Source organism: Arvicanthis niloticus, chromosome 4, assembly GCF_011762505.2.
Source record: "Arvicanthis niloticus isolate mArvNil1 chromosome 4, mArvNil1.pat.X, whole genome shotgun sequence".
In the NCBI taxonomy this organism is placed as follows: domain Eukaryota; kingdom Metazoa; phylum Chordata; class Mammalia; order Rodentia; family Muridae; genus Arvicanthis; species Arvicanthis niloticus.
The window spans coordinates 18,602,515-18,628,291 of NC_047661.1; the positions used below are offsets into that span (position 1 = coordinate 18,602,515).

The window sequence follows — 25,777 nt, forward strand, 5'->3', positions numbered from 1 at the left end:
AGTCTCTGTGGCTTTCAGTATTTGCATAGCTCATAAGCATGCTTATGTAAACACTGCCTGAATAGATGCACACATTCTTCCCCTTACAATCAGACTTTTCGGTTTCTCATAAGTCAAAGTTATCTGAAAGCCCTCATTGCCTGGAGATACGAAACTATCTGGCTTTCAACACAGGTTCCTGGCTCTTGCTAAAGTCATACCATCTGGTCTGGTCTGTACGTCTGAGGGCATTTCTTGCTTTTTATCAGGCAACATCAATGGCTTAGGTCGAAAGTACAACTTTAAGTTCTGGTTTCCCATTCTCTGTTTACTCCATTGTATTTTCTAAAGGGAGGATGTTCCCCAGACCTCCTCTGACACAGCTGCTTGTGAGAACTTAGATTACCTAGCTATGAAGGACATCCGAGGTGAGGGATATTTAAATATGCCCCAAGACAACTGACTTATTTGGCTAGTTTGAGGGTGTAATTTGCATTATCACTTTATTCTGAATGTTAAACCACCACGGAAGTGCTGCTGTTTCCACGAGTGCATTGTTTGTTGTCTGGTCATCACTGGCAGGGGTGGATGGGTGTTTCTTACACTGGGACTGCAGCAGTGAGAGCCTCAGCAAACCCATATCCTCCTTGTTAGCAGTGAGAGATCCATAGAAGTGTTTGGAGTGGATGCTCACACACTTCCATTCTCTGGCATGTGCTAGGTGAGGTGCGAACCCAACGCAAAGTCATACCAGTGGGGAGTGTGACAACCTGTACTAATACCTCACCCCCAACCTTCTCCACACGTCCCAAAGACAGGGAGAAAAGAATTAAAGATTATCTTTGCATCAAAGAATGCCAAGACTCTCAGAGTATTTTTGGTAATAGAAAAAAAAAAAAAAAGAAAAATCTTCAATTAACTGATAGAAAAATCCAAACTCAGCAAAACAGAACATAGAACAGTCGAACAGATGCACTGTTGGATGCTATGGCAAAAGGGATCAATTGTTTCTCACTAGAGAAATTCAACTCTCTCTGTCACAAGTGCATGATAAACTCTAAGTATCATTTAACGAAATAGGCCTTCTTTTATATTAAGTAGCATCTTAAATGCTAATTTAATACATTTTAGTTTGGAATACATAAATTACAATCCTGAGAGAGTGACATTGTGTTTACTCATTTGTGGATGGAAAACCAAGAGTCACAGCAAAGAGTGGTTTCCCACCATCTTTGTAAGAGTGACCACGATTGAGAGTGACCACAATTGAGAGGGACCACCATTGAGAAAGGGACCACCATTGAGAGTGACTGCCAGTCAGTGAACAGGAGTATACCTTCACCAGTCCCAGAGAACCAGCTCTTTTGCCTGCTGACAAACAGCATGTTTGTTTATTTGCATCAACCATTTCTTTAAATCAAAAAAGGAATCTGAAGAGACTCTTAGGAAATACATAGTTTTAAGGGGTGTAGCACATTTTTATAGTAGTTTTATTATGTCTTCAGGGATCCCAGATAAAATGCTCAATTTATATTTGTCTATGGGAATCTTTAGAAGCTTAAATCAAAGGAAGAAGATTAATAACGGTTAATTATGAGATGAATTAGCTCCACGGTTAATTATTTAATCCAGCATGTACAGTAGCTTTCCTTATCTGCAATTTTGCTTTCCTCAGTCTCAGTTACCCATCGTCAACAATGGCCTAAGTGGAAAATTCCATGAACAGACAATGCACTCGTTTTGAATGGCTATCCATTCTGAGTAGCGTGATGAAATTTGATATCATCTGCCTCTGTCCACACAACATGTGAATCATCCATTTACCCATACAGCACACCCATGCTGGTTATGTTATATCTCAGTCACTAAGCACAGTGTTACAGGGTTGGCATGTCACAAATGCCAGTGCAGGCTCCCATGGAAGAACTACACCATCTGAGTTCATCACAGGAAGATTGGTGAGCAGAATAGAACAACATAGTGACTGCGTTCACTTTTATTACAGTTTTTTAAAAAATTGTATTGTTTTTTATTTATTATAGTATTATTATGGTTTATTATATTATAGTTTTTAGTTATTATAGCTTTTATTAAAGTTTTTGTTTTTATTTTTTATTATAGCTTTATTACTGTTTTATTTTATTATTAGGTATTACTCAGCTCTTGGTGTGGATGATTTTTAAATTAAACTCTATTAAAGGTATACAGGGAAGTACATTACATACACATATTTGGAGCAGGGAGAAATTTTGTTGCTATTTCTGGTTTCAAGAATACTTGGAAGGTCTGTGAAATGAGTCCCCAGAAGGTAGGAGAGGCACAGTACATTACTCATAGACCATGGGCAGACTGTGTGAGGCACTGCAGTTAAAGCACATAACTAAGAGAGACCACTCTGTGAGACAGCATGGTGAGGGACCTGTGGCAGAGTTCCACCCAGGATTGGAGCATTGTGAACATGGAGGATGGTGTGTAACCACACCTGAAGGCTCTGGTGACTCATGCTAGGAAAAACTTGTCTAGATGTTAATGGCTGACAGAGGCTTAGCAGGGAGAAAGAAGATGGGTGTTCCAGTCAGAGAGAACACCATTAGGAAAGGACAGAGGCATGAAAGTCCAGGTCCAGTTTAGAGAAGTCTATAAAATTTAGTAGTGCATACGATGCATTTGGGAACATCCCAGATGCTGGAACAGCAAGCCTTTGAGTCCTATCGTCTCCACGCTACACTAAGTTCACTTGCAGAGTGTTATTGCAGGTTTTCCAGGTTCAGTCTTTACGACCTGATCAACAAGACTGTGATAAGGTCTGGAATCTGCACTTTTAAGCAGGATCCTAAGACAATACTGAAGAGCACACCTGTGAAGATCGCTCTAGCACAGGTGGGCCAGGAAAGGACTCTAACAGACGGGCAGTTGGAGCCAATTAACACTGTAGCAAAGAAGATAAAAATATATACATCTGTTCGCCCCAGGTTGCAGAAAGACGGATTTAGAGTCCATCTTTAGACTTCTTAAGTAAAGCTGATAAGTCTCGACTATGCTAAAGGGAGGTGGTAAGGTGGGAGAGAAGCTGGGGTAGAAGTGGATGGGCTGAGAGTATGACTGGGTTTATATTAGACTTTGGAGCAGACAGCAGGAAAGAAAAGCTTTTGGTTCCAGAGCAGATGTTGGTGCTACACACAGTCTAGGACTGCCGGTGGCGCCAGCGCTGTGGCATTGGTAACGAATGCATAGTTGAACTTGTATTTCCCCTTTTATGTAGAAAACCACAGCAAGCATTCTTTAATATAAAATAAAACATGTACATTTAATCCCATATTGATTTTGAAACCAGGGCATAACTAAACCAGGGTGCTAGATATTTATAAGTATTAATTCTAACAAAATTGGCTATGAGAAAACCATACTCTTCATTTTGGTGATTTTGACGTTACATTGAGCTAGTGTTAACAGTATTATATCTACTTTTATAATGTGAGCTATTGGTCATTTCATTTCTAAATTAATTGGAAATTTTGAATGAATTTTATTAACGTAGGCAATAGTGGTTTCTTTTTAAGTAGAATTGAATTTGAATTGAGATATCTGAGATCCGAGCTCTTAGGTTTCCTTCACAGAAATCTCAGGCCTGCCCATTAGAAGTGGCCACTTTCAACAGTCCAAGCACTGTATTCCTTCCCGAAAGGGTGACTAAGAGCATAAGAAATGAAGAGAATACCTTTGAATAGTGGTGGTTATTTTCAACAGTGAAGTCAGGTGTTTGCGGTAAGTCTGACAGAGGAAGAAATGCTAAGGTAGGGGCATTTGATAAGGTTTTGGGGCATTTGATAAGGTTTTGGCAGTACTGGTGACTCGTGGAAACTTTGAGAAATGGGGCCTCGGGGGTTGGGAAGACAATGAGACAGTTGAGAGCACTGTAGATGATCTGAGTTTCATCCCCGTCACCTCTCTCAGGGGCTCCCACCCAACCAGGGGACTCTATTTCCAGAGGATCTGACAGCCTTTTCTAGACTCAGAAACACTGCAGTTATGTGTACAGAGGATAGACAGACAATACATCCCTACACATAGATAAAAATAAAATAAACTTTAAAAAAAAAAAGGGTTGGGGCCTGATAAGAGGGGGCTGTGGAATTCTGGTTTCCTTCCCATTATGAGAACTGGCCGTGAGCAGAGTGGTTCTGTTGTGCTCCACACCTCCCTCAGGGGGTGATGCCTCTCACAAAACCTGAAGCAACGGGTGTCAAACCAAGAATTGAAACCTTCATGACTAAGAGCCTAAATAAAACTTTCATCTTTATAGGTTGATTATTTCAGGTATTTTACTATAGCACTAGAAAGCTAACACTACATTATTATAAAATATTATATATAAAAATCATAAATGACAAGGTATGCCTTAGAATTTATGTATTTATTAGAATTTAGGGATGAGGGCTATTTTGGCTTAACTGATGCATACAACCCCAGACTCTTCCACATACGTAACACAGAGCAACAGAATCACAGTCTCAGAGCTCTGGTTAAACCATAGCATTAATATTATACTGGTCACCCAGGCCCTCTATGGGGGTTGATTCCATAGTAAGTGTTGATTGTCAATTGACAGCATTCACAATTACCTTGGAGGCAAGCCTCTCTTCGTACCTGTGAGGGATCATTTAGGTTAAGGTTTGCATCTGAGAATGTCACAAAGAGATTATCTTGATTTGTTTAACGTATCTGGGAAGCCACGTCTTTACTGTGGGTGGGCCGTTTCATCGGTGGAGGTCCTAGCATATATAAAGTGGAGAAATGGTGTGGATTATTAGACAGCAAGCATTCACTGTCCTCTGCTTTCTAACGACCGTGGATGCTGTGTGACCGTTTGCTTCAAGCCTCTGCTTTTATGACTTGAACTGTGGGCTGAAATAAATCCACTCTTTTTAAAATTGCTTTTGGTCAGAGTATTTTATCAGCAATAGAGAGAAAACAAAAAGAAAAAGAAAAAAACTAAGACAGAAGACTTTATGCAGAAAATGAGAGAAGTTTTACAAGAGTCTGCTCCTAAGCAGATACACTCTGTATGCAAGGGTGCTGTCCAATACCAGATATACCCAAGAGTGGCAGAGCTAGGTCATATAGTAGGTTGGTTTTCCTAGGACCCTCCACAGTGATTTCCCACCCGAGACTCCAAGGAAAGGCAGCACCGAGCTGTGTGCACATCAGTGTCTCCCTGTCAACAGAGAAATAGGTAAACAAAGTGGTTTATGTATACAAAGGGACTTATGTGCAGCCATAAATGTAATTACGTGTGCAACTCCTTATGCTAAAATAAGTAATAAAAGAGAAGCAAAATGAAGCCACTATCAAAGGTAAAGAACTAGATATTCTGGAAGTTAGAAACTGAAAGCTTTATGGATTAGCATCTACCGTTGAATACATGGTTGGATTTCCACCATCCGCTGCTATTACCATGTTCCAGGAAGCTTGCAAAATCCAATTTCATGGCTGTGAGTTCAGTCACTTGGTCATGGCTCAAGTGCCAAGGTTGAGAAGGGGGTCCACTTGGTTACAAGATCTCTGTACACAGAACAAAACCCTGGAAGCCTCAGATTTGGGTCCTCAGCTTTTAGTGAAGTGGTCAGACCCTGACGACTGGGTTCTCTTCAGCACGGCAGCAATTAAATACCTCTCCCCTGTGCCACTCTCTAATGATGACATTTTGTGGGACTCTTTCAAAAAGTGACTATTGTTTTATCAGAGATATCAGAATTTGTCACAGCTGAGAATCTACACTGGGGACAGACAGGTTCGTGGGAAAGTGTCTATGGTATTTTCAGGCTGATAAATAGAAGTCTGCCAGGATCTTATCCTACAGCTCATTCTCTGAGGGCTAAGAAGGGCATAATTCTTGATTTTTATAGGAATTATCAAGTATCTTGATGTTAGGATGTTGAGAACTTATTTTCTAGAACGTGGTTAATAGTAAATGATGACAGTCTGTCCTGGCCATGCATAGATATACTGTCTGCAGGACAGAAAATTTCCATCCAAATAATTACTAACCACTAGCTGAGTCAGGAAGGAGGTGTCTAGAAACAGAGGGATGGAGTCTAATTCCACAAAACTATGGCTGCTTAGAGATATCGCCGGGACCCATTAGAAGGATCTATTGCACTTCTAAATCTGGAACAGCAGACTGTCCTGAGGCTTGAAAGAGGTTCAACCATTAAACTGCAGACTGCTTTGACAGTGAGTGTTGGTTAATTACAGGGGCAATCTAATTACAAGGTTCCTCCATAATTGATTCCCTTTCAAGTGTGTGGAAACTTCACTTGATATGCATTTGCCCCAGGAACTCTTGGGAATACATCAGATCCTTGGGGCTGTGTGCATCTTGGAATTCAGGAGGCCATTCTGACTATATTCTGGAGTCCATATTAGGGGATTCTTCCGAGTCAGCCTTCTTTCCTTCTTTCTTTCCTTCTTTCCTTCTTTCCTTCCTTCCTTCCTTCCTTCCTTCCTTCCTTCCTTCCTTCCTTCCTTCCTTCCTTCCTTCCTCCCTCCCTTCCTTCCATTTCTCAGTTCACCCATCCATTCACTGTAAAGCTAGTGGTGCTTTACAGGGCACCACTAGCCTCTCAGGATGGAAAGATATATTGAATATAGTCACTGCCACAGGTGGGCATATAGTAGTTGGACAGAGTAAAAAATGCTTAAAATTACATGCTAATTGTTGTGTTAATGAGGTGTATAAAACAGGGAGGTAACATGGAAGAGGACAGCCTTGAGTTTGCTTAGTAGGCAGGGATGCTGACACGAGAGAGTGACACTAGCTGGGAGACAGCACAAGAGAAATAGTCAAGATGGGTAAATGAACAGTGTGAGGATGGAGGGAGAAAAAACTTCAGAACTGTGTGAGAAAAGCAAAAATGGCTGCCATAGTGAACGACCTAGGGTAGCAGGTACCACTGGTGCACTGCTTCCACACATGATGGACAGGAAGCTTTGCAAACTCTATAAAGATGCTGGAGATAACATCTATTGAGCTATTACTATATGCTTAGATTCCATCTACTCAAGTGGTCAAGGTAGGTGTGTGTGTGTGTGCATGTGTGTGTGTAGTGTACATGCATGTGTGTCTGTGTGTGAATGCATGATTGTGTCTGTGTGTTTCCACACCACAGATGAGGACAGTGGAGGTTAGAGAACAGGAGTGTTGACAATAAGGTCACAGACACTATGTGCTGAAGTTATGCTCCTGTCTTGGGGCTGTTTGCCCTAGGATGGAAGATCTTTTTTTGTTACCTCTCTACTGAGTAGTTTTAAGTCAACTTGACACAATCTAGAATCATCAGAGGAAACTGCAATTGAGAAAATTCTTCCATAAGATTAGGCTGTAGGAAAGCCTGCAGGGCATTTTTAAATTAGTGACTGACTAATTAGTGACTGGGGGGGGGGAGCTCATTGTGGGAGGGACCACCTTGGGGCTGGGAGTTATGATTTTACAAGAAAGCAGACTGAGCAAGCCATGAGGAGCAAGCCAGTAAGCAGTTTCCCCTCCATGGCCTCCACATCACCTACTTCCAGGTTCCTGCCCTGTTTGAGTTCCTGTCCTGACTCTCTTCGATGATGGACTGTGGTGCGGATGTGTGAGCTGACTAGCTTTTGGCTATGGTGTTTCATAATAGCATTAGTAACCTTAAGACATTTTTCAAATATAAAGGAGATGTATAAAACATGTCTCTAAATCCACTAGGGTTTCTGGAAGTATAGCTTAGTTGGATGAGGTCCTGGGTTCCATTCAGACTCCCAATATAGAATAAACCAATTGGTGGTGCACTTGGGAAGTAGAGGCAGGCGGATCAGGAGTTCAAGATCATCCTTGGTCAGAAGGTGAACTGTCTGAGCCCTTGAGCTCTTCTGTGTCCTCATTCATGAACTGATGAAGTTGTGAACTTGAACTCTGAGTACACTGATACTTAGAGATTCCATTTTAATTAAATCTTTCCCCGGGCATAAGAACACTTTTTTGGGGATCTTAAATAAATCTTCTTAACAGCTCCCGTAAGACACTTTGTATCAGTATAAAGGATTCTAGTGCACAGGGCATACTGACAGCCGTCGTCTTCTGGGGGTGAACATGCTGCTCTAATCTGCTCACATTTCCACATTAAATTCCTGCACTCGGAGGGCAAGCACGTTCTTATCTTTAAGGTACATGACAAGCATTTTTGATTCTGATTAATTACTGAGTTATTCACAGGGCTCTTTTCAATTTCTCAAAAGCAGTAGAAATGGGCAAGAGACAGAGGTTGATGAACGACAGGAGGGTCGTTTTCCTCTTCTTGGCTACAGGATTTAATAAGCCAATGTACTCCAGTTGTGCCATACTTTCCAAGAGGTGTGCACCTAAGGGAAAGGCGATCAAGCAAGAAGAGCCTGAAAGAGAACTGCTTGTCTTTAACTCTTACAACACAAGGCCAGCTGGACCACAGTTAACTCATCAGAGAGTGAGGTATCCACCTTCTTTTCACGATAGCTCTTTATGTGTCTGGTTGTTTTTCCAGTAGTATCTATAACATAGATAGGAGACATTTCTTTCAAAATACTTTCCTGAATCCAAACTATCTTTTATCTTTGGAGACTGTCCAAATATCTGGCTTAACGAGTCTCGGCAGAAAGTGGATAAGGTAATTTTCATGGTCTGCCCAGAAGCCAGGTATGGAGCTGCCTCTGTGCCCCACCTATCCATCACTATCTTCCCAAGATCTGGCTACACAGAAGCTGCCACACAGTATGGGGTCCATGTTGGTGGTGAGGAGCAGGGCTAAAGTTTCCTCATGAAGCTTCTGTGTACAGCAGCAGCGTGAAGGCCAAATGCAGCAGTTACATCAGTGCCAGAAGAGGCACGCTCTGGGGTGAAGACCAAACAGGCCCTCAGGTCAGCCTAATTGTGTCTGCCTTGGCCTGGCCCCTCCCTCTTATCTGGACCCTCCCTCTTATCTGGACCCTCCTTTCTTAGCTCAGTTCCAGTAGCCTGATAGTATCCCCAATGTACTTCTTTCTGCATTAAAAAACAAAACAAAAAACAAGCCCACAAACTTCTTTATTTTCAAATATCTCTCAAGCCTACAGAAGCACGGAAAGGATTCCCCCAGTGGATTCCCCCAGTGTCTTTTCCTCACATTCATTGTTTGTTAAAATCATTTTTGTTAAATTTGCTTAATTGTGATCTCTATCTCTTTTCCTTTTTTGCCACAAGCCCTCTCTCCACACATACATTTTATTATCATTTCCAATTCAAACCAGAGGAGGTTAAATATGCCACACCCTTGCTTACCCAGCCCTATGGCAGCATGCATACTTTATGGAGAATGAAACTCTAATTTCATGTCTTATCATTTATTACTTAATTTATTTATTTGCTTGCTGTGTGATCCCTTGAGTTCATTTGGGGTCACTTGTGAACAAGAATATCCTTTTATACCCCCACATCAGTTCTCCAACTTGAGAAATTCAACACTGACACAATACTAACTTGATTTCCAGTCTGTATTCAAATTTTGCTAGTCACATCCCTCAGCAGTGTTTCTAGCAATGGTCTTTATCCATCAATGATCTATTTTAAGACCAGGCGTTGCATTTGTCTTATCTCTTTAGTCTCCTTGTAATTTATATTGACTTCTCTTCTTTTCCCCCATGAAAGATATTGGTATTTCAGAAACACAACATCTCATTATTTTATGGAACTTCATTTGTTTTAGTGTGCCTGAGTTTCTTGTGATGAAACCCTACAGCGATTTCAGTACAAATCTTATTGGGCAAGCATATCCAGGCTCAGATGCCTGCGTGATTCCTCCCGACACTGAGTTTTATTGCTTAGTCATGGTGCTTCTTCATTTAGTCATTCAAAAGTTAGCATTTTTTTCTTTCTTAACTTGCGGGTGATGCTTAGTATTGCACACCGGTCTTCTTTCTAATCAAATATAATTAGGGTTTTTTTTTGGGGGGGGTCTCATAAGGTGCAGGCTACCCTTGAACTTGAGATGTAGACAAAGATGACCTTGAACTCCTGATTCCCCTGCCTCCGTTTCTTGAGTGCTGGAGCATGTCACCACCACCCCTGATTTCCAGGGATCATTCTTGTGAGTCAGATGACAGATGACAGTAAAGCATAGTTACTTTTCAAGTAGCTTTTCGGGTTTTCCCTGCTTGTTGATTGTTTCAATATACTTTTAAAGTGTGTCTCATCTGCTGTATGGGATAGAGCATGTTTCAGTTGCTTACATTTAAGAACCTGGGTGAGTACATTTAGGGAATTAAGAAGAATGCTGAGAACCTGTCAAACTATTTCCGCTCAGCACAGGGCCAAACATCATCAGGATGAGAAGTAACACAACTTCTCAAGTTAGTTCCCTCCACTGTTACCACGCACTCCAGGCCAGACCTTCTGCTGCTTGCCAGCCAAACGTCTGCTAAAATGGGCCATGTAAATATCAAATAGTTATAGCACAGATGAAAATCGGGGAAAATGTCAGCTTTGGTGACTGAGTGCCAAACACCTGGCTCTTTGGAAACATCTCCTGCTTTATTGCAATGTTTACTTTTCATTTAGCCTGTTTGATGTCGTAAATGTCAAAATAAGAATAAAGGTGCAATGGAAATAAAATTCCAAAGAAAGGCAGATTCCTTCCCAATATTGGCTCTGGCAACTAAACAATATGGGACTTTGGGGGAAATTAAATAAATTTTTTTCTAGTCCCAAGTTTCCCATTTGTGAAACGAGCTGGTCGAGGTGAACTTTTAGACAGGGTTTTAAACTGAGGATCCTATGACCTGAAAACTGATCAGCACTTTTTTTTTTTTTTTTTTTTTTTTTCCGAAACACAACTGTTCACCTAGAATGTTTTATTCAGCACATTTGGATCCAAGATTATTTTGGAATAGAGCAAACACCAGTAAAATGGCCCGAAGCCTCAGAGAATAGACACATCAGTTCGATTTAGTGTTAAGCTGCTCAAGCGGTTCCTGGCTATCGGAATGACTGTCTCTCCCGAGAGAGAAGCAGTCTTGTACGGCTTGCCATGGCCAGACCCAGAGCAATGTGCCTCATTTGGACAGTCAGACTATCAGGGAGCCATTAAAACACCAGAGACATCCTTATGAAACACAGCCGAGTGTAATGGGCTGTTTATCTTGAGCAAGGAAAGGTTTCAATGGATGAAGACATAACAGTCTTTCAGAGACAGGAAGGTCATTTTGTTTAGGTGGAACATCATGTTGACTCATCTCTCCTGGAGGGACACTACAACTCACTTGGTGTCTGTTCCACTGTCAAGGCAGTGAAGGTGTCCATATAACTAAGCATTCTGTGCACATGCTGTTGTGATCACTGCTCTTGCCGGCTGCTTTTTCAGGGACCTCATCATGCTTCTATGATATCAGAAGCCACCCAAGAATTAAGTGTTTGTAGAGGTTCAATGATAGGAAAGGGCTGCTCCCCACACAGATGTTCTGCATGTCAGTGCTTCTCAATTGTTGATGTGCATATTAGTTTTAATGCCTGGCTCTGAAGAGGCATCTGAGATTCTGCAGTTCCAACAAGCCCTCTGCCATTTGGTGGTTCAAGTGTCACATGGCTACATGATCTGAGCATGGCTTTTAGAACCTGACTCTCAAGCACCATTAACACTCACGTACAAGGAGAAAAGATAAACCACACAGCTCTGGCAGCCTTATTTTCTCATGAAGTTTCCATTTTTCCTCTCAATACGTTATGGAGATTAACATTTCCAATTGCCAACTCTTTATTCACACTGTGTTGATCTTGTGGGTCTTGGTCTGATGGCTACCTACCAATTACCTAGTGACAGGGCAATATTTCTCGGGCAAGTGTTGGACTTACTTGTCATAGATTGTTACATCAGTTTACAGTACTGGCTTGGTTTTTGTTTTTGAGACACAGAGATATGCACACAGACACACACACAGAGACACACACAGAGACACACAGAGACACACACAGAGACAAACACACAGACACACACACAGACACACAGAGACACACACACACACACACACACACACACACACACACACACACACACACATAGAGGCACACACCCAGGGTGATGTAGACTTTCTCAGGCTAATTCTCACTGCATTTCTTCTACAAGCCATCCTGGTTTAGTAGTAAGGGGTTGGTGTGTACACAGATGCTTCCTCTGCTTGGCCACTTACTCTCTCTGCTTACTTTCTCCTCATAAATCTCAAGCAATCATCTTGCCAACCAGGGTGTCCTGTGTGGTGCCTTCCTACTGTTTATCCCTTAAGGAAATGTCACCTCATCCTGCAACATAGCCACTTTTGCACTCAGAAGCCTGTGGAGTGTAGTGATACAATTTTATGAAAGTGTCTCTTACATTCCAAGAGAATAAACCTTTGCTGGACCTCATAGCCAAATTAATAAGATGCCTCGAGACCACTTGAGACTTCGCCTGCTGCTCCACTGTACACACACAGTCTGTTGGTTTAACCTGCCTTGAAGAGAACAATGTCACCACCAACCCTACTTGCCTTGGATTTCCCAGGTAATCAGCCTTTACAACCTAAGCTAACTAACACTTGCCTTTACTCTTAAGTAATGTACCTCCCATGCCCCTGACCCAGAGTAATACACATGTGTATGTGTGAGTTATGGTAACCATTTGCTCAAAGAAGCCATCAAGTTGGAAGAAATCGTATACAATAAAAGTCCACCATAAATGTTGTATACTGACAGCTTGTTTGCTGTACTAAGCACTGCTCTGAGGTCAGCTGGGTTCAGTTGGGGTCAGTAAGAGTTAGTGATTTAATCCTTTGTAAAACACCATTAATCATTTCTGTAAAGAATGTTCATTCTTTTCCCATATAATGCTTTCTGTGCTGTTCAGATAAATACAGAGCAGAGCCCTTTGTCATGGATACCACAACAGGGATAGACACAGATCAATAACCATGAACTACAGAGAGAAGACACAGGGAGAGAAGTGGAGAATTCAAGCTTGGGCTCACTCATCATCAAACTAATCCTAGAGAAAGTCTGTGATTTCACTGCTAAATGTGATCCCCGTGTGGTTTTATGCCTCTGATGTTACCATTAATACATTTAACCAATGCAATAGAGGATGGTTCTGTTCCTTTCCTAAACAGCAGTCTGCAAGTAATTACACAGTCATTGTGGCCTCCTGAGATTTTACGTTGCAAGCAAAACCTCTCATATCCTTTAATCGTTACTCAAACAACATATATTTGAACTTGTATTCTATACCAGTTGCTTTAAGAGCCACATGGTTTTGAAGAGACTCACAGGAGTGGGAATTCTGCATCTATCACCCTAGGTAGATTGCTGCCATCAAAACAGCACTAACCCTCTCTTGGTATCTATGATTCACAGATCGACAGATGGTATTCTATGAGGGAGGGAAAATGCTGCTACACCAAGCCTCAATCACTGGGCTTGCCTGGGTTTACAGAGGTTAATTTACATGGATGCGGGCTTGGAGATTTGAGCATGTATCTAACCCAATGCTAGCTATCCAACCTGGTTCTCGCCCGTTCAAGTGCAACGCTGCTGATAGACTTCTGCACATCTTTCTTTACAAAACTGTAGGTAAACAGTCTTTTCCTAGCTCAATGTGTCCCCACTATCATCCATGTGGTTATATAACAGTGACCACCTAAAAGAAAAAAAACATAAAGATGACCTGTTTACTGAAATGTCACATAAAGTGTTACACTGGTCATCTATCTTATGAAATTTAAATAAGAGTATATTGGCTCCTAATAATAATAACATTAACGTGTTATACTTAGACTCTAAAGGACAGTATTGGTAGTGTGTTATATTATAGCTCGAGTTCAAAACATTCAGTAATTTTTTTGATAATGAACCGACAAGGTATTAACTCTTTCCCTGCTTATAATCGGCATAACACAGTAATGTAATAGATAAGGCATAATCATTTCCATTTGATATACTTATGGAAGATAGGGCATGGGTGAGAAGAGGCAGAAATGGAGAAGGCAGAGAGAAGTTAGGCACTGTTGAAAGAGTGTTTCTTCTTGTTCTGCTCTTATCAAAGCAACTGTCATTTATAAATTCTGATTCAAAATAAAAAAAAAAAAAAACCCAAAACTCAACATGCTGATGCTTTAGAAACCCAAATGACCATTGTTCTTTATCTGTCTATTTGATTAAAAAAAAAAAAAAAAAAAAAAAACAGTTTTGCTGTGTAGCTCAGGGTGATCTTGAACTTGCAATCCTCTTTCTGGCCCTGACCTACTGCTGGAATTACAGCCATGTGCTAGCAGACCCAAAAATATACTTGAAATTACATCATTTTTGTTGACAAAATTCCACTGGACTTGGGTGGCTCAGTGAGAAGACACGGGACAGAGATCTACCTGCACACTCACTGCTGGAGAGGTATTCCGTTAATAATTGTGTCAGCAAGTTGATTCTGAGCTATGAGCCCTTGAGACAGCTCTAGCTACACCACTGCTCTAAAAGTGTGATCTCAACAGAAAGGAAGAAAACCCAAACCAATACAGTCAAACGAACCAAAGAGCCTGCCAGATGTTCTCTCTGCATGCTATACCGCATCTTAATGCTTCCAAGGTTGGCACTGGTGATGGTAGAAATTCTGGATTTTAAAATCGACAAGCTCTGTCTAAACGTTGTCTTCATCAGTAATGTTCAAAATGTCTTAGAGCCAAGCCATATACATGGTGGAATTTGTAGTTCCAAACATATACTTTTAGGAAGAATTTTATAAATTATGTACACGATCCACAGAGCCTATAATATGGTTTTTTAGAGTGTCTACTGTTAACTGTTTCCTGAGGAGTGAAAATTTTCAACTTAGTCAGATATCCCATAATACTAAACCATGACTATTAGAAACAGTACTAAATACTCAGTGTTAGTCCATACCAAGTGTAACTGTTTGTGAATATACAGAAAGGCGCTTCTGAATTTGGATGATTTCCCAAAATTTTGAGCATGTGCTCAAAATTGGATATGAATTTTCTTCAGTGGATTTGTAGTTAATAGTGAAGACAATAAGCTCATTGTAAAACTGCTGGTTAATACTGACAGGAAGGCGCTACTGTGAAGAGATGCACAAGTCACTTAATCTAGGTACAAGAAGCAGGGGCAAGGAATGTAGCCACCCTTGACCAAAGCAACAAAACCAACCCAGCCTGGTCTGGTTCACCTTGCCTAAAATATCATACTCCGTCTTTGCTCAAATACCAGTGGTACACGTACTACTAGGAAGGGTGTGTGGGGGGTCAGCAGCTGATGACTTAGCAAAGCGTTGTTAAAAAATGATGCAGGGAGGAAAGGTACCATGTAGGGGGTAGAATGGGTATCTGCTGGAGAACTGGAGGTACTCAGCATAACATCAGCAGCTTGCTGGGGGTCTTCACTGTGCAAGCTGAGGCATGATTGCTGAAAGCATCCACAGCCCATGTTGGTGACTCCTTAGTGCATGGTATGGAGAAAATCTAAACAGACCTCCAGTGTTCGGGTCTAATACATTAACATGATTTAAACAGGTCCCTTTTGTGAAATTTCTAAGGAAAAACCCAGGTAAAATCATAAATTAAAAATAAAACTCAAGCCCATTATTTTGTTGGGACAACAAAATGCTGGATTTTAGAGTGGCTAACAATCCTATAATTTTTACGATATACTCGGTCTCTAGTTTACGTGATGTGAAGCTTAAATAAGCGTAAAACCTGCACCGAATGTCTGTGATAAAGATCAGTTATCATCACAAATAGGTTGCTTTTAGTCTGATTTCCTTCTGAGAAAAGTTTTTTTTTAATAACAAAAGAAGAAATTACCACTAACTCTTCATTCCCAAGAAAAAGCATCTTAGTTAAAAATATATAAGTTGCATCACCCTATATTTATATTCCAGCAGGAAATGTGTTGGCTTGGGGAAGTATTCAGGGACCACGGGTGCTTTTGCTCCTGCTGGCAGTTTTAACTCACACCCACATAAGCAAACAGGCACCTTAACACTGGGCACAGAGACACTGGTGAGACTACAACTGTGGGATGCCTATCAGCAGTAGACAGCTTTGTCACAACTGATACTGACGTATATTTAATCACCATCGATCCCTTTGTGAAAATCGAGAAGGAAGTGAGCCTAAACTTCCCACTAACAAGATCCATCTTTGCTTAAGTTACTGGGGTAATCAATTCCCTCTGGAAATAACTGGTTAGCCAGTGGAAAACAACTATACTCCAGGGAACAATGCAACTCCATTGCCTGAGAAACATATACATGACAGTGACTATGAAACCAAGAATATGTTCCTGTCTGCAGTCTGTCCATCTGAAAGAGATGTCACTTTTCATCTTGTAATGAAGCATCAGAAGAAACCAAATGCGTGCTGTTAAAAGCCTGTGAGTGAAGGGTCTACCACAAGTAGAGCAGTTAGCCTTCTGGGTCAGACTCAAGAGTTCACTTGCAGAAGCAGTAAGTTGGAAACACAAAGGCTCTGCAGGAGTTTTAATTGGACTATTTTTAAGGCTTCATGTGAACAGCCTCCATCCACTCCAGATTGTTACTTACTATGCACTTTAAAAAAAAAAATCTTGATCACAGAAAAGAGAAGGTTTAGAAGGCATAGGACACGATTACAAAGGTTTTCTCTTTTATACCTGCCTCAATACAGCCAAATAATATCAGCCTTTCCAGTGAGCCCAAAGCTGGAAGCAGCCTCAGTCAATATGCAGGCTCCTGGTCTAAGCTATAAAGGATGTGCTGGGATTCGTGTGTGTGACTGGAGTCACACAGTGAATGTGTGACTGGAGTCACACACATGAATGGAGCTAAACCTGTTAAGAAGCCATTCTTTGAATATGCCAACACTACGGAGGGTCTGTCCACAGGCTAAGTGACAGTGTTGGGGGAAGAGAGTGGGTATTTAAGAATGTAACCAAAGACAAATATCATGAATCAGGTTGTTAGAGGTGATTTGGGAAGAAACAGAATTCCCATTCAGACTGTGTCTGAAATTTTATGTTCAACATAGTGGTTAAGAGTGAGGGGGAAAGGGGCTGTGCTCTGGAATTTTGGCAAGAATGCCGATCATGGCTTTTGTTTTGTAACATTTTTCAAGTTAGGTTTGGCAAAAGAGATCTGTGAGCTCTGCTGCAAGCCCTGGTGTGCTGTTACAGGAGCACACGCCACAGTGGGAACAAATGCACAGTCTTACAGTCTTACATTTTGTCTCGTCTTTCAAAATGAAATCAAGCCTTCAGAATTTGTTTAAGACTATTTAAGTTTCAATAGCACTCTTTCTTAAGATATTCTGAAAATTCAGTTAAAATTGTTTTGGAGGGTGTGTCAATTCACCACACTGAGTCTTCAGTTTTGCATTCCCAAGAACATATTTTTGGGAAAAACCCCCACAAAATTCTCCCCCACCCCCCAAAAAAAAACACCATGGAAAGTTTTTAATAAATTGCACTAGGTAATCAACTACGAATTCTGTGTCTATGAGAAAGTTCCCAAGAGCTGAGCCTATTTATTCAAATGCTTCTTTTTTCAGTTTGTGAAGAGACTATTTAATAATGACATGTAAAGAAATGTAAAGAATGAAAGTTTAAATATCATTCTTGGGTGAAAACAAAGCATACAATTAAATCAGTCCTTCGCTGATTTTTTTTCCAGTAGTGGGAGAGTTCCTTTGACTTTAAACTTTCAAGACAGGCAGATTGTATTTGCTACATATTTTTAAAATTATACTAATCATTATCCGTCAAATGTGACATAATCCCATTAATGACTTTCAAAACAGGATGATGTCAGTGACAGGGCAGTGCTGTCGGGCTGATTCTGAATTCCTAACAAACTTAAGATACAGTCAGTAATATGCTTTAGATGACATACAGTTAGCGCTGTGCTTTAGATAACAGTAATGCTAGTTCAAAGGAATTTCCCCAAGATCTGGAAGTTAAATATTAAGTCATGCACTCAGCGGCGTATTTGTTATGTCTCAAGGAGTTTAAAAGATACTGGAGCTGCATGTTTGGCACTCACACAGACACACCGGATGGATGCCAGGTGTGGGGGACACCGCCTATGAGGACTGTTAGCTGAGAGTCTTTGGAAAGAAAGCCCCAGGGAGAAACATGTCAAAGGATCAGGAAGGAGCTCCGCTCACACTTCAGAACGCTGAGTTAGTGTTTGGGTTATCTCTCCACCACTCCGCTGCATAATTTTATCATGAGGAAGACTCAACCTCGTGCATGAAAACTAAAGTCAAGGTTAAAGTAATCTTCCAGCTGAGTACAGCTCAGGCATCTGAAGAAGCCCCTCCTGTGAGCCCGCTCCGCTGTGACTACTGGGACAGGTGACAATGTCCCGTCAACTGAAGGGGGAAATGCATCACGGAACATTAAAAAAAATGCTTTACGGAAACACCGCGACGGCGGCTAAGTGTTGGGACTGTGGAGCGCCCTGTGCAGGCGGGAGAGGCGGCAAGTCTGGCTGATGTTTGCCCTTCAGCTGACATACGTGCGAGGTGCAGCGGTAGGATTGCTAGGAAACATGGTCACCTCCCCGGGCTTCCTCTGCTAGGATCCCAGAGCCGGCTTAAAGGCACAGGCTCAGGAGTGCCCAGAAAGCAAACTTCCCTGCACAAGTTCCCGGTCTTTCCTCCCCATCCCACCCTGGGACACCATCCAGTGTTACTGAGGGACTTAAACGCCTGGGTCATAGTACCCTAGTCACTTGTTGAGTTGAGCGAGGGCATCTCTGGACCCAGGAACTTGGGGATTACTGGCTACTGGGATTACGGTCGACCTGCTGAGGGAGGTCTCTTACCTGCATGTGTCCCTGGTACATTCTGCTCCGAAGTCGTCAGGGCTTCCGAGGCCGCTGGCTGCTCTCCCGAGCTGGCTCCTAGCGAGTTGCAGGTCGGGCAGCGCTGCGCGGGCTCTCCGCGGGGCGCCCTGGCTCCCGGCTACAGGACGCAGGCGGGCGAGAGGGCGGCTGGGCGAGCGGCGCGCTGCGGAGCTGTCCTCCACGCGGGTGCTGAGCGCGCGCGGGCACGGGGACGCCGGGCTGGGCTCTCCGAGGGCGCAGTGCCGCTCGCTCGCCGCGCCTCTCCAACTCGCCGGTCCTGTGCCCTACTCTCCTCGCCGCTCTCACGAGGCTGCAGCGTCCCCTCCCGCCTCCGTCCGGACGCCAGCCCGCGCCAGCCGCCGCCGCAGCTGCTGAGCGCAGGGCGCGCGCCGCCCTCCGGGCCGCGTCGCCGCCGAGAGCCGCTGGCCCGGCGCGCGCGCTCTCGCGGAGCCGGGGGCGGGAGGGCGGCTCCAGCGAGCGCGCTCCCGGACTGGGCTCCGCTTGCTCTCCCTGGTGGTTCAGAGGAGGAGTAGATCCTGAGAGCCATCCAGGCCTGGAACCGCGGACTTTGCGATGCAGTGTTGGCGACTCTGAGGCAGGGGACTGACCACCAGCTGGAAGAAAAGTAGGAGAGAAAAGGTAGTCTTTCTCCAGAGGTACATTCCTGACAGAGCGTGTGTCCTGCCGACAGTAGGCCACATCTGGGGGGCTTTAGAAGAGTTTTGTAAGCTGATTGAGCTCCAAGGAGTTACCTACGCATCCTGCTTCCAGCTACTTAAAAATCACACACTCTCTCCAACATTAGAAGCACTCTGAATCCTGTGTAGTTGTTGTCTTTCTCCCTTAATGCTACTTCCATGATGTCAGGAATCTCTGTGCACTAGCATATCCCAGCACAGTACAGTCCATCCTGGCAGGTGGTAGGTACCCAACAAATATTTGCTGAAGGAGTGACCTGTTCCTTATATTGAAATACGTAGGCGGAGTGTTTAAATAAGTCCTGAGTAGAAAAGACGGTGTAGTATGCGTGTCCTCCCGCACGCACACACTAGCAGCAGAGTAGGTGGTTAGAGAGCCCCAACCTCTCAGTAAGATATGGGCGCCAGTGTATTAGTGTGTTGTAATATACTTCTCATAAAGCTAAAAGTATGAGAGTGGAAGCTCCCTAGGATCTGTGTTTCTATGACTCTGTGATCGGGGAAACGTCACAGTATTCAGAGTGTGGGCAAGTAGAAGGTGCAGGGCAAGGGGTCTGTTGATAGGAAGGTCAGTTCTTAGCCTTAGCTTTCATATTGGCTGGTGAATCACGGGGCACCCACTGCCATTTTAAAAATAAATATGTAAACAAATACAACCGAACCATGCACAGATCCGTGAGGGCACATGAACTTGAGAAACGATTATAAACAATGTAGCTAAAACAAGCAGGCAGGAGAGAAAGAAAATAAATGAAAAGGGCCCCAGATCCCAACTGTAGTTAACCAAGAACAATTTTCTGTAGGCTTCTGTCTCAACCCTGTGTGATCAAACTCATTGCTCTACACAGAAACTCAAATATGTGCTTAGGTAAAATACCACCAATGTCTTGTTTCTTAGATGCTGTGATATACCATCTGTGTCTGGTTTTCTTTCTCTTTATTGTAGGGGGCCAAATCCTAGTGGCAGGAGTCTGGCTGAGGCCAGTAACAGCTTCCTACCCCACCGCCCGTCCTTTAGAACAAAGGCACCACCCTTCCTTTTTTTCTTTATTGACAAGATGGTTGTTTTGCAAACCTACCCATATATTTGGGAAGAGAGAACCTCAGTAATGGCATCACCTTTATCAGATTGTTCTGTGGGGCGTCTCCTCTGTGACCTCTGCATCTGCTCCTGCCTCTGGGTCTCTGCCCTAAGTTCCTACCTTGATTTCCTCAATGTCACACTTGGACTGGGACATGTAAATCAAACAACCTTTTCTCCCCAAGTTGCTTTGGTCTTGGTGTTTATCACAGTGTTAGAAAAGCAAACTAGAACAGAAGGCAAATGCAGATACTCTGTTGCAGTAAATATTTAAAAGATGCTCTCTGCTGCATGCAGCCCTGCACCCTCCCAAGAGCTCTGGATTTATGAATGAAGGACACACATGCACAGCGTTATTTTTAATATGCCTTACTAGCTTAATGGCTGGGCCCTTCCAAACCTCCCTGAGGCTAGCACACATTCCCCTTCAATATTCCTGTGTTAACACTTTCTAAATCTATATCTTATGTTTGCTGCCTTCTGGGCAGCCCCTCCCATGGGGCCGCTTTCCCTTTGCACCTACATTTCGGCCATTTCACCCTCCTGCTTCTTCACGGACTGGTCCATCCTACAGAGCTTCTTCCTCTCCCCTGCTTTTCTTGCCCAGGAATCCTAAAAGTCCTGCCTCTGTCTCCCTGCCCAGCATTGACCGTTGGTAACTTTATTTCCCAGTCAGAGTCAACTGGGGGCAATCTTCCTTTAGCCTACCTGTGGGACACTGCAAACAGTTTTTTTTTTTTTTTTTTTTTGGCATGTGAATACAAGCCACTACAGTATCCTGTGTGTCTGCCTGTGACCAACTGCAAGGAAAGAGTTGAACATTGTAAATGACTGTCTGTGCACATGAATATGCAAACAGGCGTTTTCTAGTTCAGATACAAAGGAGTGTTGATTTTCTGGGATCTCAACCACTACAACATTTAAAAGGGAGTTATTTATAAGATCTGAAAACCATGGGGGGAAACTCTTATATTTTGAATGGAAAGTTTTGGAAATCTGTGAAGGAAGGCTGGCACCAAGGATTGAATCTGTGATACGGTTATATTATCTCATAGCAGATACAAGGAACCAATAGTTGTTAAATCAGTCAGTGTGGTTAGCAACTAAAGCTCAAGAAGGAATTCTCATTTTCTGTTTAAACCTAGGTAATTCATTCACGAAGCCTTGGGAGTGGAACACCCCTCTGTGAAGGTATTCCTCTTTTAGGCAATAGTTGGAAGATAGCTGAGTCACATGCAAATCTCTCAAGAATGTATTTGAGCAGAGCAGCTATTTGTGGGCCGGGCTGTGAGGCTCTACTGGAAGATGCCAAAGGAAAGCTTGTGCAGGATGGTTGTTAACACAGAGCAGGGAAGCCATTTTTTTTTTCTCTCAAGGATGTCTGGAACTGGAGGATCCTTGGCTAAATCTGATTGCCTAAGACTCAGTTTCAGGTACCCAGATAGGATTTGCTCAAGTGGCGATCCAGGATGCTTAGGTTGTTCCAGTTTCATAGTGTAAGTGATTAAACAAAAGAGCATGTGCTCCTTTGTTCACATATGTTGAGAGCAGGTTATGTGACTGCACAAAGTTCAGCTTCCTGACAGGAGAACATTCTACCTCAGCAGAAAGATAAATCAGCCTAGACTCTTTGAAAGACCCAAGAAAAACACCACTGAAATTTACCTCTCTTCCTATTTATGACTTTGCTTCTAAAGGTCTTTGCTTCGGTTTTAACTTTAAACCTCTTCTTTGATACAGATATGTCTTTCTGAACCTATACACAAACACAGGCTCTCTGGGCAAAGCTAGTTGGCTGAATATCTGTTAAAGAACTGTACCTTGAGAGAACACTGATTCACAGAATCATCTAACAATTTATGCATCTCATAAATGTTCACCCAAATCTAGCATTTCAGCTAAAAATGCAAAAAAAAATTGACTTGTAATATATTTGTAGAAATCCTTTTTTTTACAAATTAGGTTGTTTCAAAGGAACCTTGTAAGGAATAGCTGTGCATAACTTGCAACAATAGAAACCCTTTTGTATAATCTGCTCCCTTCCCAAGGAGTCATGCTTAACCTGAGTCCCCTCAAACTTAACCAGACAGTGGGCTAGGAAAAGGTGGCAGGAGCTAAAACAAAGACAAATGGTCCCACTATGCATCTGTTTGATGTGAGGGATATTTGAATAAAAGGGGACATGTCTGCCAAACATTTGTCTTATTTTATGTATTATACAATTTACAGTTTTTATGTTGATGCTACATTTGTGCTAAGACAACTTTGAAGATAAATATGTAATTTGACCAAACTCCAACAACTCACTGCATACTGTAAAACTGTCTGCACACACAGTCCAAGAGGAAAAGTCAGTACTGCTCGTTTAGCCATTCCTATACAGAGACGTAGCATTCAGCGGCAGTGATGTCACCCCCAAGCTTCGGCCTGACTTAGAGGTGGTTGGGCTGTAAGGCAAAATTCCATTAAGGCATGTACTGTTTCTGAGGAAAATAGCTAAAAGGTTTTTTCTTCTAACATTGTTTGCAACTGAGACATGATGGAACGTCAGACATAAGCTCCAGAAAACATTGCTCACTTTGTCACTAAATCCCAAGGACCCTATTACTCCAAAGTCTATGTGTGCTGGGAGCTTGTTAGAAATGTCCACTCCAGTTGTGGTCCCAACGCACTGAGCTGGAATCTGCCTTTTAGTGAAGCCCTCCAGTTTACTTTGTATGTACCTTAAAATTTGAGAGGCACAACTGCCTAGAAAGTTTAGTTCATTTGTGGAGAAGCGTGCAAAGCTAGCTTTCAACCTGCCTGTGCTAGCACAAGGACATCGGTGCCAAGAGTGAAGGGCAGCCCATATTCCTCTCCATGAAATCCACCCTGGCTGTATATGTAAGCAGCCACTGGGTTTGCCATCCAATCTGAACCCACCGCCTTTCCTGCAGATTGGCTGCTGTCAGTGCAACTCAAACCATGAGGAGGCTCCAAGGGTTGGGAAGAGCTCAATCAACTCTGTATTGGTCAAAATAATTCTGCTTATCAGAGAGTGAGTTCTCCTGTATATTGTTAAATGGATGTTGCACATCCAGAATGCTAGATCTTTAGGAAAGCTGTTCTTGTGGACTAAAGGGAAAAAATGATGAACAATAGCGTTTTGGTGGTTCAGCCTGTCTTTATTTATAATCTGTGCAGTTAAAACCCTGCTGTGGAAAGATGGTGTTGGGGAGAACAAAAGTCACCATAGCTGTAGACCCAAATTACTATGACTAATTGGCTTTTATTGTGTTGAAGGAGGAACATTTTGTTAAAGTTTGTCCTGTGCTGCTGTCTTTTGTCTCTGACACAATGGCTGGATTAGCTCCTCTTCTGGGCTTTTGCTTTGGGGGGAATTGGAGAAGCACTCACAGCCAAGAGGCTTTCTGGGAGCCAGATGAAGGAAAGGTCAGCAATCAGGGATGCTGGGCCAAGAAGATGGTGGCAATGTTTTTATCAATGAGCAAACAAACACACAGAGCTCTCCTGTTAGGTCAATTTGAGAAATTATAGAAAATAATCAGCATTTTTTCATTACTATGCAGGTGTTTCTTTACATACCTACATTGTACTAAACACACCTTTGGAATCTTAATCCAATGAGAAAATGTTGGTGCACAAAGTTCACTTTACCCTCCTTTTTTCTCTGTTGCCATTGCAGTCCCTACCTCTCAATGGTTGCAAACTACTTTGACCATGCCCAGCTTCTGTTCCCGCCTTCCCCACAGTCATATTGGTTCCATGGAGGCAGGTCCCACTTAACTCAAGCAGTAGCATCTAAACAGTTCGACCCCATCCACGAGTACAGAAGTCTTCATTGGCTTTCCAGTGTCTGGCAAGCCAAGCCATCAACGTCTTCTTCACAGCCTAGGATCCATCTGCTGCTCAGAGCCACAGACCCCCTCTTCTTGGGCTCTCTGCCTGAGAAACCAACTAATGTGAGAAAAAGAGCAGGCTCTTGGGATGTGACACGTAAATCCTGGTACCCTTTGGCTCTGCTCCCCACAGTCCTGCTGTTGCTGCCTCATACGTGTTCATGCTCATCATTTTGTGCAGGTACTGGGAATCCAAACTCTTGAACAACCAGCACTCTTACCTACTGACCATCTCTGCAGCACAGAAAGACCATCTTGAACCTCTAAATTAATATCTATGTTGTAATCTACACAGCTTGATTCCTGGAAACCTAACTGGGAGAAAAGGGAATGAAGAAAGGACAGACACATAGACACACATACAGAAAAGCTGGGATCCATACTTACTACACAGCAATCTAGATCCTTAGTGTGTTTATTAAGTACAGTACAGGAGGAGGGGTGAGCCAGCCTCTGCAGGTTGCCATCACGAAGAGGAGGAAGCTGGGTTTTGCATACATGGCCAAAATTTGTGCTGGGACCAGAGGACAACTGCCAACTCCCTGCGCCTGACCTAAGGAAGGGTCTGTCAATTCCCATTGGTGTCTGATGTTGGGGCTCCTGTCAATAATACACATTTACTCAAGGCCTTCTGTGATCTCCACACACCTCCCATCTGGTAGGAATTCCCTTATGAGGTGAATTCTTTGGCATTTTATAATCTCAGTACTGAGTAGGTGGTTAGAGACAGGAAGAACTCTGGAACTTTGTGGCCAGTGGGCTAGCTTACTTGGTGACTTCCAGGTTAATGAGAGACCCTGTCTCAAAATAATGGCGGATGATACCTGAGGAACCACACTCGTACCCTTCCCATGAGCACACGAACAGAAGGTAACATTCTCTGAATGCTTCTCTTTTGATCAATTATTTTTATGCTTTTATTTCCTGTTAAATAGAGGCAGAAAAACACGAGAGACTAGTTTTAACTATTTCATTTTCTTACACAACTCACACCTCTGTAGAAAGTCTGTACAATGGTCACTAAGGAGCATAACTTACTTCTGGCATAGTCGGAGAAGCACGAAAATGTTGATGATAAGATATTTTAAATATAACTTAATGTGAAGACAAAATCCAATTAAAATTATTTAAAAGAAAACCATTAATGATGGAGCTGGATTAATGAGTCTGCTATTAAGAGCACCGATTGCTCTTCCAGACGACTCAGGTTCCATTCCAAGCACC

General features: G+C 42.7%; 1 protein-coding gene across 8 annotated transcripts in view; it reads right to left on the bottom strand.

Annotated features, from left to right (window-relative positions):
• Positions 1-19,243, bottom strand: part of Pex5l (peroxisomal biogenesis factor 5 like) — a 216,885-nt gene extending 197,642 nt beyond the window's left edge. For 6 of the 8 annotated variants that reach the window (XM_034500983.2, XM_034500981.2, XM_076932269.1 and 3 more), the window contains exon 1: positions 18,855-19,017. In XM_034500983.2, the coding sequence (XP_034356874.1) occupies positions 18,855-18,875 (21 nt within the window). In that variant the 5' untranslated portion in view covers positions 18,876-19,017. Of the gene's footprint in view, positions 1-18,854 lie in introns of all 8 variants that reach the window. The other 2 variants (XM_076932270.1, XM_076932275.1) reach the window with 2 other exon arrangements.
• Between the last annotated feature and the right edge of the window lie 6,534 nt (positions 19,244-25,777).